Raw genomic sequence first — 14,390 nt, forward strand, 5'->3', positions numbered from 1 at the left:
TTTAGGCCTTTTGTGCTACAACTACAGCTACAACTCCTTAAGACAGAAGTTCCCGCATCTCCCCTGTGCTTCAACTACAGTCCAGACTATGAGCCAAGAAAGGCAGAGGTGGACAAATTAAACAACTTCATTACTTGAGTCAAAGTATATACTCCTCATCAAATATTAGTACTGGAGGACTTAGGTATTCAAAAGTACATTTTTATGTCAACACATTGTTTATTGTTCCACATTTACGGAACCTAATGACTCTGAAACAAGTGACTGACTGACTGACTGACTATAGATCCTGTAGAATAAAAAGAATGTAGAATATAATACAAAGCCTGTAGAAATGTCCATAAAAACACAATTGAATCAAAAGACAGTGATGAAGTTTGGTAATGATAAATAAGGCAAACATTTAAAACTAAATGAATCTTTTATTTCTAAACCTTCAAACATGGACTTCAGATCAGATCAGGTCCATGACCGTGATGAAGAATCTTCTGCCTCATCTTTATTAACTTCGTTAGCCCTCGTTAGGACACTGACGGTTTTGAACATGACTGTCAGCGGAGGAGTTGGGTATGATCTATCGCATTTTCAAAATAAAAGAGAAGTAATTCCACTGACTAAAAGCTTCAGAGTAAGAGTACTTCATAGAAATATAATTTTAAAAAAGTGATTTTTCTGTATTTTAGCTCTGTATTTGATATGTTTACTTTCAGTTCATAAGAATAATCATAACAGTTATTCAGCCAGGAAAGAGAAAGGTAAAGGTGTCCAGGCAGAGAGCAGCAAAATTCAGGAGAGAGACTTTCAGCACAGGAGAGACAGGCTTCTACTGTTGCTTCTACTACTACTGCTACAGTCACGAAGAGGTATGTTTTACTCTGGTCCATATTTTTGGCTGCTATCTGTAAAAGTCACCGTACGCCACTGCTCTTATTGATTCCTTCATGGGGCTTCACTGTAATTCACAAACTGACTAGATTTCAACTGGACCTGAAACATTTTTCTTTCACATATTACTTAATAAAATTAACCTTTTGGAGAAACACAGTGATATGACACAGCAACATACTTGCTTTTACTTGGCATGACTATGTAGTAGGTCTCTTCTCTGATAGGGATGAGCAGGCGCATGATGTTTCACTTAGTCACTTGGACTTTGACGTCTTTGTGAAAGGCGCGGGTTTCACTTTTGTGTAGGTGGCAGCAAATCACAGTCAGACAGTTCTGGCACCTACAATTGCACCTCTATTTTATTCCTCACTGACCAATGACAGTCTCTAAATGTGTAACAGTAATGGAAAGTAACAATTCAGTTGACTTCTATGCATTTCAGATTAGCAATTGAGTACTGAAAGGCGCATGTCTTCTTGTGAATCTAGTTTGGTTCACACAGCTCCCTTTCACCACAATATGCTATAGAAAGGACACACTTGTCACCAGAATGACCTTTTGACCCCGTAAAGATGACCTCCTGAGGATTGCTTTCAGCCATATGTTGCAGTGCCACATTTACTTGAGGCTAACATCTGACTCAACCCTGTTGACCATTCAAGCCAGAAGTCAGACTGTCCATCATCCAGGGAGGAGGGAGTTCTTCTGTGTGGTGACCAAGTGACTCTCTATTGCCTGCCACAGGGCCACACCATCATCCACCCTCGAGTTCTCTTACAACCGCCAACAGTCTTTTGCTGTTATGCACCTTAAATTCTAAAGGATATTCTAAAATTTATTAGCAACCTATAAATGGCTTTATACATTTCAACCTTAGGTGTGTACATAAAATTTGGTTTTCAAGTTATCAACCTATAATGCTCATAGAATAATTATGTGATGTTAATTTAAATATGTTATACAAAATGATCCACTGCATTAAAAGTGCGTAAAGTAGGAGATTTTGTTTGATTAGTGGAATGGATTTCGGATATGAATTCAGGTTTGCTTTAACATGATTTTTCTAAAACGTAACCAGCTATTTTGTTGTTCTTACACACTGGAGCAGAAAACACAACTATATATTGCATCTCTTAAGTTGTATTATGGGCCATCATAGACTCTGCCTTACAAATAACCCAAGGGTTCTATCATTTTCTGAGCTTATGGCGCCCTCTTGTGTGTGATACACGACATAAGTAGTACTGCAGTTATTCCAAATACATGTGTCTTTATGTTCATTTTATGTTCCTACAGGAGGAAATAGCATTTCAACAAAATGGAAAAGTTTAGTACAAAGCACTTTGGTTAATGATTTTTATGATAGGGTTATATTTGAGAAACAGGTGAGCAGGAGGATCTGAGAACATAAGAATGTCTCGCTACATTTGGTGGGCGGGTGGAGTATTGCAGGAATCAATCAATTGGACTGGTTAGTTGCAGCTTATGTGCATGGTTAAGTACATTTGAAATAAATGCTTATATAGTGAAGATACAGTACATTTTTATTAGTAAGTAATGGCATTGCAACACTAAATGTTCATCTCCGTTTTTCATGGAATGCAAACGAAAATGCTGTTGAACAAATTCTAATACATAAAAATCAAAAATTATCTAATACATAATAACAAAAGATAAAATTCATAGTATAGTACAGATACGTTCATGAATAAACACACACAAATTCTAATAATTAAACATGAGAGCTAAAAGGAAACACAATGTAATGTTTTGCAACATTTTACATAGATATTAAAGTGCATAATTTAAATTCAAAATTATTACATTATTATATTAACATCTATGATTATTTAATTTCATGGAACAATATTAAATTGGTACATAACACATGTAATCAATTAATGCAGAGACAAAAGGCAATTGTTGAATTTCTTGTCATATCATTATGGAAACATTTCATTTTTCCTAGAAAAAAAAAAAAAAGAAAATTCTATTTACAATAAGTTGTGAGCTACAGTACAAATTTTAATGACATTTTTAAGACATTTTTAAGAGGTTTGATTTTAAGGTTATACTTGACAAATGTTTTACTTTACAAAAACAATATGGTATCAATGATGTAAGAGCCACACAAAAAATGCATTAAAGAATCAAATTAAACAACAAGCAACTCAGCCTTGTATACCTTGAAAAGTGATTTAACCAGTAATTGTGGATCTGTTTTACTCAAAGTACTAATCAGTACCAATACTGATACTTATGGAACTGTGTGCTTTTAAGACTTAGTTAATGTCAAGTGCTAGAGGGCCTTTCATCGAGAAGCCAGTGAAGAAAGACACTTTTGACCCATCAGCACGCCAGCTAAGCTGACTTCGAAACATTGGAGTGACTTCGATCTTCAGATCTGGGAAACAAGTATCTGCCAGGATCAGGTTGTTCTTCACCTCGCCTGTAACTCTGCAAAGGAGCTCCTCTACCTTCTTCTCCTTCCATATTCTGCCATTTTCCCACATGGAGGCAAACTGTTCTGATGTTCTGATGCACCTTTTGATTTCCCTGAGGGGCACTAGTCGCTCATAGCCCTGCTTCTTCCCCAAGAAGAAATGGACAATGGGTCTCTTTCCATTGTACATTTCCCTCATCTCTGTATGATAAGAGGTCTTCATCTGTGAGATGTACTTCCCCAGACGTATGCATGGTTGAACGCCCGGCTGTGGCCACAACAGCACAACTGTGATGAAGTACAGTGGTAATACGTCATTTATTTGAATTTGCTCACGCAAAACTTTGAGAAGGAGCTCAGTTAGTTTATGGTATGGCTGAAGGTTTTGTGATTGTAGTTTGATACAACTCAACACAACATTGACATAGAGGAAGTCGATTCTCTCCTTCACAGATGGGCGATGATCACAAACACACAAAAACGCATGCTGTTTGGCGATCTTCTCCATTATTTCCATTGAGATGTCATTTGAGAGATAATTCAGTATCCCAGAGTATGAATCAGCTTTTTGCATCTCGAGGAATTGTCTTACCTCGTGTAGTTTGAGCATGAGAGGGATGGTTTTGTTCTTCCAAAGAGCTGCAGAATCTGTCTTGCAGAAAAGCTTGGCATACTCTCTGAAGCATCTGCAAAGCTCATTCTGGGCTACTTGTTCTCGACTCTCTTTCATTCCAAATCTGGAACCCAAGTTCACATAAAAGTTGTCAAGGAGGACGAAGTTCGTTTTCATTCTGTATTTGAGGTTGTAAAGTACGTCCTCAAAATCTCTGAGAATGTTGTAGTAGGGTTTGTGTTTTCTGTACCATTTATCATTTTTCTCTAGGTTCTGAAGTGTAATACCTTCAGAGAGAATCTGACTCATGATGTCATGACGGACATTGTCATTTGAAAATATCGGGGTCTTTGCCAGCACTTCAATGACAAGTACTCCAACCTGAATTTCTCCCAGGCACCCTGATGTATTAAAAGGGCAGTTGTCTGTTTTGATTTTTAATCGCTGAATTGACTCCTTCTTTGCGAGACTCTGTGTTTCCTTGAATGCATCTATTGCTGATTGAGCCATTTTGAGAAACGTGTTCAAGTTTTGAGGACTAATAGGCTCTTCCTTGGAGTTTGTAATGGCATTCTTCAGCTCATGCTTGATAACTTGTGCTGATGTGTCTGCAATATATGAGCTGTCTGTGGAAAGATCTTTTGCTTTCCCTGCCCAAACTTTTGCCTCTGGGAAATCTCTCTTTTTTAAGTAGTAATACCGGGCTAATAACTGAGAGACAATGGCATCTTTCTCAAATCTTTTTGATGCATTTATCAGCACGACCTCTTCCATACCAGGAGTTTCTTTTGCAATGTCTTGAATGAGTGGAGAGAAATGAGATTCCTCCACCAATGAATAATGTCTCTTCACCAAAATGTGGTGAACATCTTGCAGGAGTTTTTCTTTGCCTTGTGTACATTCATACAGCTTGTTTGTGGTCAGAAGAATGTCGGTGATATCAGCTTTGCTCATGTTGTGTGTTGTTGCAAGTTCCTGCAAACATTGTCTTGCAATACTTGAATGAATCACTTTCACAGCTTTGAATTCTACTTTACTCTCGACTGAGCAGCTGTCAATTAAAGTGGAAAATTTCCCAAATCCTTCTTCCACTTTGATAGTTCCACAATATGGTTTTGGTTGAAGACCAAGATATTCCTCACACAGAGAGACAGAGAGAGAGGCACGCTTGCAGTATGCATCCAACAGAACTAAAACAGCCAGGAGTTGTGCATGTTTCTGATTCCTGTTGAAGCTCTTCAGAGTGTTGTGTACAACACCCTGAATATACTCTGGCTTAAAGTTCTTCTTCATGATCATGAAACCATAGAACGTTTCAGCATTCTTATGTGTTTTCTCTATTTCTACAAGCTTTTCCTCAAACAGTTTCTGCTCTGTCTCAGAGAGATCATTTCCAATGTATACAGTGTCTTCAGATGGTTCAATCGTCCCAGAGAACTCTGACCTCATGCAGTTCAGGAGGAACACCTGTGGAGACTTAGACTGAATGTTTTTCTTCTCACATTCGTTTTCAATGAGCTGCTGCAAGTCAAATACTTTTTCCATATCATCAAAGTCATCTATCATCAGCATAACAGGGGCCTGTGGTAATTGCTCCTTATGGACATACGTTAAAAGTTTGACCACTTGATGTGCTACCTCAGCCAAGTCTGCGTTGTTGTCTTTAAGGATGGCACAACGGAATCTGTCCCTGAGAGCCCATAAAGTATGCATGGCCAAAGTTGTTCCACCACAACCAGGTACATGGAGGAGGTTGAACAACACGCAGGCTTTTCTCAGGAAGCACAAATCTTTTATGACTGTGTTCATGATGTAGTCAAACTTGTCTCGTTTGATGAATGGTGTGGATCCAGGCTGCTCTGAAAAATAGAAATTCCACCATGACACTTTGCCTCCTCTGTAGAAGTTCTCCTCTTTGACAATTTTGTCCTCGTTTCCACCTTCACATTGGTTCACACACAGAACCTCTAATGTGTTCAGGCTACGCTCCACTTTCTTTTCAAGAAGCACTCTGCTTCCCTGACCACAGGGTAGGAAACGGATGGATCTTCGGTTTTTTGACAAAAGACTAAGGATAGTGCCATTGACTTCAGCAAAACTGAGCTCAAATATACATCTACCAGAGATGTTGATTCCGCACCTAGCCTCGATTAGGTCTTTCCAGGAGGTAAATGCATTTTTGTTATCACATATACAAAGGATCTGGTCTGTGCCTCTGAGCTCCTGACAAAATGTACTGAAGGTCTCAACAAGTGGGTCGATCTTCTCACTCACCGTTGACCAAAGTAAGAAAATGACGAGGAATCTCTTGTTTGGAAGCACATCTTTCCGACACAAGAAAGAAATCACATCTCGAACCGAGGCTCCCTTGTCCATCAACCACTGGTCTATGTCTGAGGGTGCCTCATTCTCAATACCGCCATTGCAGCATACCCAGCTGGTGTTTCGAGTTAATTTCAAATTGCTTGCGATGTCCTCAATTGGTCCTGTGATTTTATACTGTGCTGGTAAATGGACACTTACTGGACTCTGCTGTTCGAAGTGACACTCTAATCCATCTTTAGCTGTTTCTGGATCAAAGTCCAAAACTGCTGTTGGATTGAGTTCTACAAGAAACCCTAGTGATTCAAACTGGCTTGAATGTGCTTTGTTAGTTACTATCACATATCGCTCAAAGTGTGACTTATCTAAAGAGAGCGATCCACCGGTTATCATCTGACTTAATCTTGAGCCTTGAGTACTGGTTTTTATCACACTGAGGTGTTTCTCTTCAGCTTGTTTTCGGAGCTGTGATCGTTGTTTCATGTTGTCAACAAACTTGTTGTACTCCTCCATAGGTTTGGCAGACGTGGTTGGTTTTAGGAGATCCCTGCTGCTACCACCATCTCGGACATAGAACTGTTTCGATTGATTTGTTTCAGTTTTGACTGTTTCTTTGTCTTTTGCTTTTTTCTTCGCTTTTTTTGTGTTGTTGAATGTGTGATAGATCTCTCTTTCTTCACAGATTGTAGAGTCAGGAACTATGTCCACTTCTATCACACATTTGTCAGACGATGTCTGACTCTTATTGAGAACCCCAACAAATCGAACAGGTCTGATGCATCTTTGAGCTGTTGCTTTGTGTTTGTACTCAAAACAATCATCAATGGCAGGTCGTAATGCCTTTTCATAAGCCTCTTTGTCCTTAACAACGACTCCTAACACTTGACCGTGAGTGAAGTTTGGCTCATCCCCTATTCCAAAATGTATCGTGCCATTGGTGCGGCTATTCATGCAGGCAGCTGCGAAGCGAATAACCTCATCAGTGAATTTGATCATTTTAAATTCATCTGGTGTATTGTTAAAACCTTTATACTCATGGCAGGGTTCAATCAAGTCTGAGGCACCTGATTCTGTAATATCAAGAACGCTGCTCTCCATGTATCTGTATGTATCATCGTACCTACAAAATGGATAAGGCTTGCATGGTCTCCCAGGCTGAAATGTAGAGCTTTTTGGCCCCTCTTTCTTTAATTTCACTACCTCATTTCTGGCATGGATGATAAGTTTTGCTGATCCATAAGTCACACCCATTTTGTTTAAGTCTGTTGTATCTAAAAGCAAAAGACTACGCCAACTAATGTTTTGCTTTAACAGTATTTCAGCATCTGTATCATCCACATCATCCAACTTGAGAGCCCATTCTCTCACATGATGTTTAGTCCAGTCCTTCATGTCAGGTGGCAGATCCTCCTCTTGAATCTAAAATAAAATCTGCTGTTAGTTTTCTGCATTTTCACCCATAACGATGCATAGTTAATTATTTATTGATCACATTTAGCATTGCATTGCAGGTGTGTTAATGCACAATGACTTGAACTGTTAAATGCATAGGAAGTGAACAAATTCCAAAATTATGTTAGTTTGATACTTTTACATTGGTTCCAAATGTTCTTAAAGATAAAACATATTTTATAGTGGTTGACAGTTTAGATATTCAGCATTTTAGGGAAAGATTCTACAATTCCATTTAACTATTATTTACCTTCATTTCGCCTTGATCCATCATAACAACATTGATTTCTTCTTCACCACTATAACTTCTTCACTGATGCTACAGAAATAATTTAAAGAAAGAAAGCTTTATTTAGCATTAGATGACTAGACACAATACTGGTAGAAACATACATTGTCATAGATTTCAGACTTACCTTCATTGTTCCGAGTCACCCATGACACCTTGCTCACCTTTCTCAAATCTTGACCATTAATGCTGCAAAAGAAAATATACATATTAATATTGATGTACAAAAGAAATATCGCAGCATATTTAAATAGGGCTGAGCGAATCAATGTGCTTCTACAGCTCTTTAAAGAAATTTAGTCTGGGAGATGAATGGGAAACAATGGCACACTCTGCTTGTGCATAACAGGCAGAGCGCCTGGGGCAGGCATACTGCACCATTGACTTAAGACCCAGTTTTTGGTCAATCGTGTAATCACTTTCCAAGTGTATTTTCTATTTAAACAACATGGGCACTGGACGGGAAAATGACAATTGTGTTGGTCTGAAATAGTAAAGACACTTGCATTGCGCTTTGCGCCTGGTGTAAGATGGACCCTTGGTATTGAACCTCAGTACTTTAACCAATAAATCTATCTGTTGCGTTGGACATCAAGAAATCAGCAAATTGCTATACATCACCTGAGGGCAGACCCTCATTTCTGAAGAATTTTGGTTTAGTTTCTATTTCTTGAACCAAATGACCTGAATTCAATGCCAAGCTCCTTGCATGAGTATTGTCATGAAGAGGACTGGACATACAGCAGTGAAGGAACAGAGCAACATAAGGCCCACATCTTTTCTTGTGTTGATAACAAAGGCAATCAATATATATACTTGATAGAATAGTTGAATGTACCACAGATTACATTAACTTCTGTATGGACACTGGAAAGCAGTGGACAGTCCTTGCTGGTATAACAAACAACAAACCCTGGTTCAGCAGTATCATCAAGACCCTCCTCAAGCAGTAAAAGGAGGCCTTCAGGGATGCTCAGGTATGTGAAACATGAACTGAAGAGGAGATTAAAGCAGGCAAAGGAGGACTACAAAAAGACAGTAGAGAGGAAGCTGCAGCACAACATCACAAGAGAGGTGTGGAAGGGGATGAGGACCCTGGAGCAGCTGCTTCTCCACCTTCTGAAGCCTCAGGTTGAACATGCACTAGACCCCCTACAGTTCGCCTACAAAGAACATATTGGTGTGGATGATGCTGTCCTTTACATGCTCCACCGGGTCCATTCTTACTGGATGAGCCAGGTGGTTACATGAGGATTATGTTCTTTGATTTTCAAGTGCATTTAACACCATCCAACCCCCCCATTCTTAAAGACAAGATGGAAGGGATGGGGGTGGATCCCTGCTTCACGTCCTGGATTGTGGATTACCTGACAAGACTACCACTGTAGCGGAGGGCTACAAATCTGTACTGTATGTATGGCAGCACACTTAAAACCACCTACACTTAACTGCACTGCCAAGCTAATAAAGGTAGGCCGCTAGCCACTACCGCAGGCGTCCCACTATGGATTTGAAGATGCTGTGGACACTCACTAAAATGACTGGGAAGGGCAAAGGGATAACGAAAATAAACAGCCCAAAAATATACTTAAAAAAAGAACATTAACATCAATGTTAAAACTGTCAAATAAAGGCCCAGGACTAGGCCCTTTTGCAGCATTAATGATGTGATAAAAATATATGGAACCAACATTAGGGTTGTTCCAGATGAGGAAGAGCGAAGTTCACGGTTCAGAATTTGAATATTCAAAGTACTTCCCAGTTTATACAACAACTAATGCACAGGCTAAGAGAGAAGTGCAATAACAGGAAGGAACTGTGAGAAGTTGAAAATGCATATCCTAACGAAACAATTGTCGATCTAGCAGACAGTCTTTTCTGAGTCAAGTAGATCCAGAGGTCAGAGCAGAAACACAAAACCCTACTTCACAGCCAGCAGATAGTCCTTTGAAAAAAGACTCAATTAGAGGCTACTGGAGGTGATAATGATTGTAAGATTCAAGGTGCTGACTCAGAGGGAGTAGCAGCGACTCTTCATGGGTTTAAGGAGATCCCTTTACACAGGCAGTCTCAGGTAAAGAGCCAGAGGAGAGATCCCTCCTGGAGTACACTCTTAAACTAATTAAAGGGTTGGCTTCAGAAAGGGAGGTTCAGGAGATTCCTCTAAGTTACATGGTGTTCTAGTGCGCTATGTGAGACCTGCTGCTCATCCAGCCAATCATAATTGAGCAGGCTGCGCTTCCTAAATGTTACCGCCTACATCTATTACACCTGGATAATGAGTCCCTGCTCAATGGTTACATAGGTGTGAGAGAAAAAACACACAAAAAAATAGATTCAGTGCCATCGGCCCATTATCAGAGATTATGTTCAATGCGTAAGGGGTTAGAAAATGCCAAAAAAAAAAAGACAATTAATAATACATATGACAGTGTTATCCATTCAATATTACAGCTATATCAATATTGTATCAGATCATCCGAAATTAAAAAGTACAAAAGCAGAAAAAGGAGACAGTAGGTAAGTAAGGGCATTAGTTGTGCTGACATATAAAATCGTATTTTCATCAGCATGGCAATATGAACGTGCAATAAACATCGCAAAAGACACCAAAACAGGTTGCGCCTTGAAAACCCAGTGGGCCATCGCATTTCTGAGTCAAATGAAATAGGAAAAAAAAAAACTTGTTTGTGTTTTCTGTTTTGGTGTCGGGCTGCAGGCTCTCACATGCTCACAGCACAGAGGCAGTGGAAGAGACCAGTGAGTGAACTAGCCGTAGCTCTGAGTGTCATCACAACCTTTGCGAGTGAAAAAAGCAATTAGCGTCCTTCATCAAATCATCTGTTCAACAAGATTTAAACAGGAAGAAAAGCTACATTTTCAACTCCGTCATCCACCGCGTTTTGTTTTACATGAGGGCAGGGTGCTATCGTTAAGCTAATAATGGACTGTTATGAACAAGCTAAATGGAAAGTTTGCTGTATGTAGACTGAAGCTTCATTTGACAAAAACTTTTACAAACTTGTAACTACAGCCTGAGACACCTGGAACAGTGAACAATGAATCAAAACCGTCACAATTATTAGTTCCACCTATGGCATTTACACCAGTGCTCTGCTTGTTATCACAAGTCACGTCAGCCAAGAGGAAGTCCTGATGTTTCACAGTATACAGTACTGATATATTGCCCAACTGCAACTGGCACCGTGAAAAAAAAAATAGAATAAAAAAAATAAAAATAAAACAAGAAGAAGAAGGCGGCTGAGTATGAAGGTTGGTGTGGTTCAAGATAGATCAAAAATAGTGTCACAGTAACTGTGGCAATATTAAATTCAACTCAGTACAAATAGGCCTCCTTATGCATCACCATTAACTTCTGTGTTATCAACAAATACATATTTTCTCTTATGAGGTGTTATGTTATGAGGTCTTATGTGTGTGCGTGTGTGGGTGTGGTAGGGTGGGTGGGGGGGGGGGGGGGTGCACACATTTGTGTGTATTTGTGTGTATTTGTGTGAGAGAGAGGAAACGCGGGGCGATCCGTGCAGAATCTCAGAATCTCGGACTCAAAGCAAACCGGACTGAGACCAGCTCTCTCGGATCGGGCTGACATCACTTGGCTTGTTGAAAAAACTGCTGACTAATCGCCGAGTACGTGTTGAGGGCTGAGACGGACCCAGTTTCATTGTTGCACATCAGTAATAATCACCACTCTGCAACGTTTTCATTCCCTCTGGCATCTGTTTTCTCTTCTGTCTATTGCTGCAGTGGGATGCACTGTTGTGTATATGAACTTATCACAATGTGTTCAGTGCGCTCTCTGGTACCCACTGCGGTTACAATAAAATCAAGAGGAAGCGTTTTTTTCAAACATGCTCAATACACAATTCACAAACAACTTACGTTAACAAACAGACACTTAAACGCTGTCTTTATCAGAATCTAACGTTATAACATTAGGACTGATCGCCTCTGACAGCATGGCATTTTTTAATGCTATAGAGGAATCCATGCAATGTCGAAGTGGAAACGAGAAGTTATATTATGCAAGTGTCAAAATCACACTAACCTAAAACCAGCAAGACGAACGTAAAAACCTGAATCGAGCAGGCTACAGCGTCATAACTGTGGATATGATGCATTTCAAATGATTCAAACCATGTCTGAAAACAAACGATAGAGACTTACCCATCTCTATTCTTCCATCCCGCGCCGTTTATTGTTGAGGTCTTCAAACAGAGCTGATGTCACAGGCTGTTGGAGAAGAGCAAATAAAAGCCACCTCTGTTCTTGGCGCTGGCAGAGAGGAAGACAGAAGATCACCGCCGGTGAACGGAAGATAAGTTCAGTTGGGCGGTGATTTCAGAAAAAACGAAACCTAAGAAAACGGTGTGTGCATGCGCGTGAGTGTTGGCTTGGCCTGGTTCATTCAAGGAAACGATACCTAAAAACACTGCTGATTGTAATTGTACAGTTGTGTAATTTTTTTCCTGCAGTTTACTGTTAAACCCCCAAATGAACTGGAACTGAAAGTACCTGCAGATAGATAGATAGGTAGGTAGGTAGATGGATAGATCTAACCACACTAAATTTTAAGTGTAGTGTCACAATAACTGTGGCAATATTAAAATTCAACAAAGTATAATAGGCCTTCTTATGCATCACCATTAATTTCTGTGTTAACAAATACAACCTCATAAAAAGACAAAAAGGGTGTGTGTGTATGCACCCTGTTCTGCATCAATTTTACTGCACTGAGAAATGATCCATATACATATTAAAGGAGATAAAAGACTGCCTTGTCGAACTCCATTATTCACATGGAACAGATCAGATACAGCGTTTTCCCATCTAACTCACATTGTCTGATGTACATAGCAGTATACAATGGAACCCTTTTTGATATCATCTGTTAATAATTTTTGATGATTTATATGATCAAAAGCTTTAGAAGTATCAATAAAACACATAAAATTGTTGAATTTTGCCTTTTGCATTATTTACAATCGCCTTTAAAACAAAATACACATACCAGTTCCATGTTTACACTTAACCTCCAAATGGTTATTGTTAGTCAGGATGTACTGTTCTGGCCTGATTCTGTAAGGTTCTTCATCTAGAAAATCACTAACAGGGTATGTTGTTGATACTACTTTTAAAAAGGGGTTAGGAGCAAAAGGACATAAAAGATAAAAGGAAAAGCACTATTGCTCCTATCATCCCATACAGAGCATGAGTTGAAATCCCTCATTGTTTTGTTTTTTTTTTTTAAAGAAAAAAAAGAGAAAAAAAAAAACAGACTGTTATCATGTTTTTTATCCAAATTGATCACCAACTTTTGGAGAAGGTAAAGAATGTGTAAACAGAGGAAATTGCATTGTGCTGTGTAGCAGTTGGAGTATAGGAATGGGAATTGCTTTACAGATTTTGTCCTATCCTTTTCTTGAAATAGTAATATTATACTTTTTGGTGATGGATAACAAGTGTCAATTTGAATTCAATAAATCCTAGACAAATGTTAACCATTGTCATACCAATCAGCTTCAAAATGGATTTTCCAGTTATGGCTATGACCTTGTTCTACAGTAAAGACACATAGATTGAGGTTCAGAAATTTAGTCTGGGTCAGTTTTGTCAATACTAAAACAAGGTATTTGACCTCATGTTTAACTGGGATACTGGCTCCTATACTTCTTCCATCACTGCTGTGAAGAGTTCACATTCCCTAAGGTGTACAGTCAGACCAGATGCTCTTGAGGAAGGACTAATTTTACTGATTGGTGACAGTACGGCACTGGTTTAAAAAACACACACACACACACACACACGGTTGGAAAAGCAATTTGCCTAATTACCTAATTCTTTTCCCAATATTTCAATACCTTGAATGTCTCAGGACTGGGGAGGTTTTAAAGTATATCGCAAATCTATTCTGAGGTTAAAATAAATAATAGGTGACTATACTATACCTTTTCTAGCCTCGGCTACCTTTGACTAAACATAAGCATGGGCTTCTTGATCCTCTTAACAGTTCCCTGAATCCGATATCTCTCTTAGTCCCTTAATGCCACATCTGCCTTGTCCAAACTAAGAGTAAGACTGTCAGCCCTCACTTTCTGTCCCTGTCTGTGCACAGTATCTACTGTGTTTTGCAGTTACTCAGCCAAGAGGGGGGCTGATGTTCGCTGATGTTTTTCAATGATGACGCAGAGACCACCTTCACTTGTGACTTGCATACTCAAGGAAAGATCTACGCAGTACTGCATCTCTTTCTGTATTGTAACCACTTATTTCTTCAACTTGTCCATGTCTTCTATTACCTCTTGGCATTTTTCTTTAATTGCCACTTGAAAGCTTGGATATGGTCATCTTGGGTGTAGAAT

The 14,390-nt window shown here is 39.2% G+C and overlaps 1 protein-coding gene across 1 annotated transcript; it reads right to left on the minus strand.

Annotated features, from left to right (window-relative positions):
* Positions 1–2,411: 2,411 nt before the first annotated feature.
* On the minus strand, positions 2,412–12,314 carry LOC111228094 (sterile alpha motif domain-containing protein 9-like). The gene is made up of 4 exons (XM_022753901.1): positions 12,196–12,314; positions 8,135–8,196; positions 7,969–8,037; positions 2,412–7,685 (listed from the first exon to the last, which is right to left on the minus strand). The coding sequence occupies exons 3-4, from the start codon at positions 7,990–7,992 to the stop codon at positions 3,171–3,173; spliced, it is 4,539 nt and encodes a 1,512-aa protein (XP_022609622.1). The 5' UTR covers positions 7,993–8,037; positions 8,135–8,196; positions 12,196–12,314; the 3' UTR covers positions 2,412–3,170.
* Between the last annotated feature and the right edge of the window lie 2,076 nt (positions 12,315–14,390).

Source organism: Seriola dumerili, unplaced genomic scaffold, assembly GCF_002260705.1.
Source record: "Seriola dumerili isolate Sdu_G_001 unplaced genomic scaffold, Sdu_1.0 BDQW01000200.1, whole genome shotgun sequence".
Lineage (NCBI taxonomy): Eukaryota > Metazoa > Chordata > Actinopteri > Carangiformes > Carangidae > Seriola > Seriola dumerili.

What these genes read in the sequence shown, in the direction of transcription:
- LOC111228094 (XM_022753901.1), bottom strand. Translation starts at nt 7,992, where the DNA reads ATGATGGATCAAGGCGAAATGAAG. An exon ending in TGGATCAAGGCGAAATGAAG is followed by an intron (nt 7,686 to 7,968) that starts GTAAATAATAGT and finishes ATTTTATTTTAG; the next exon opens with ATTCAAGAGGAGGATCTGCC.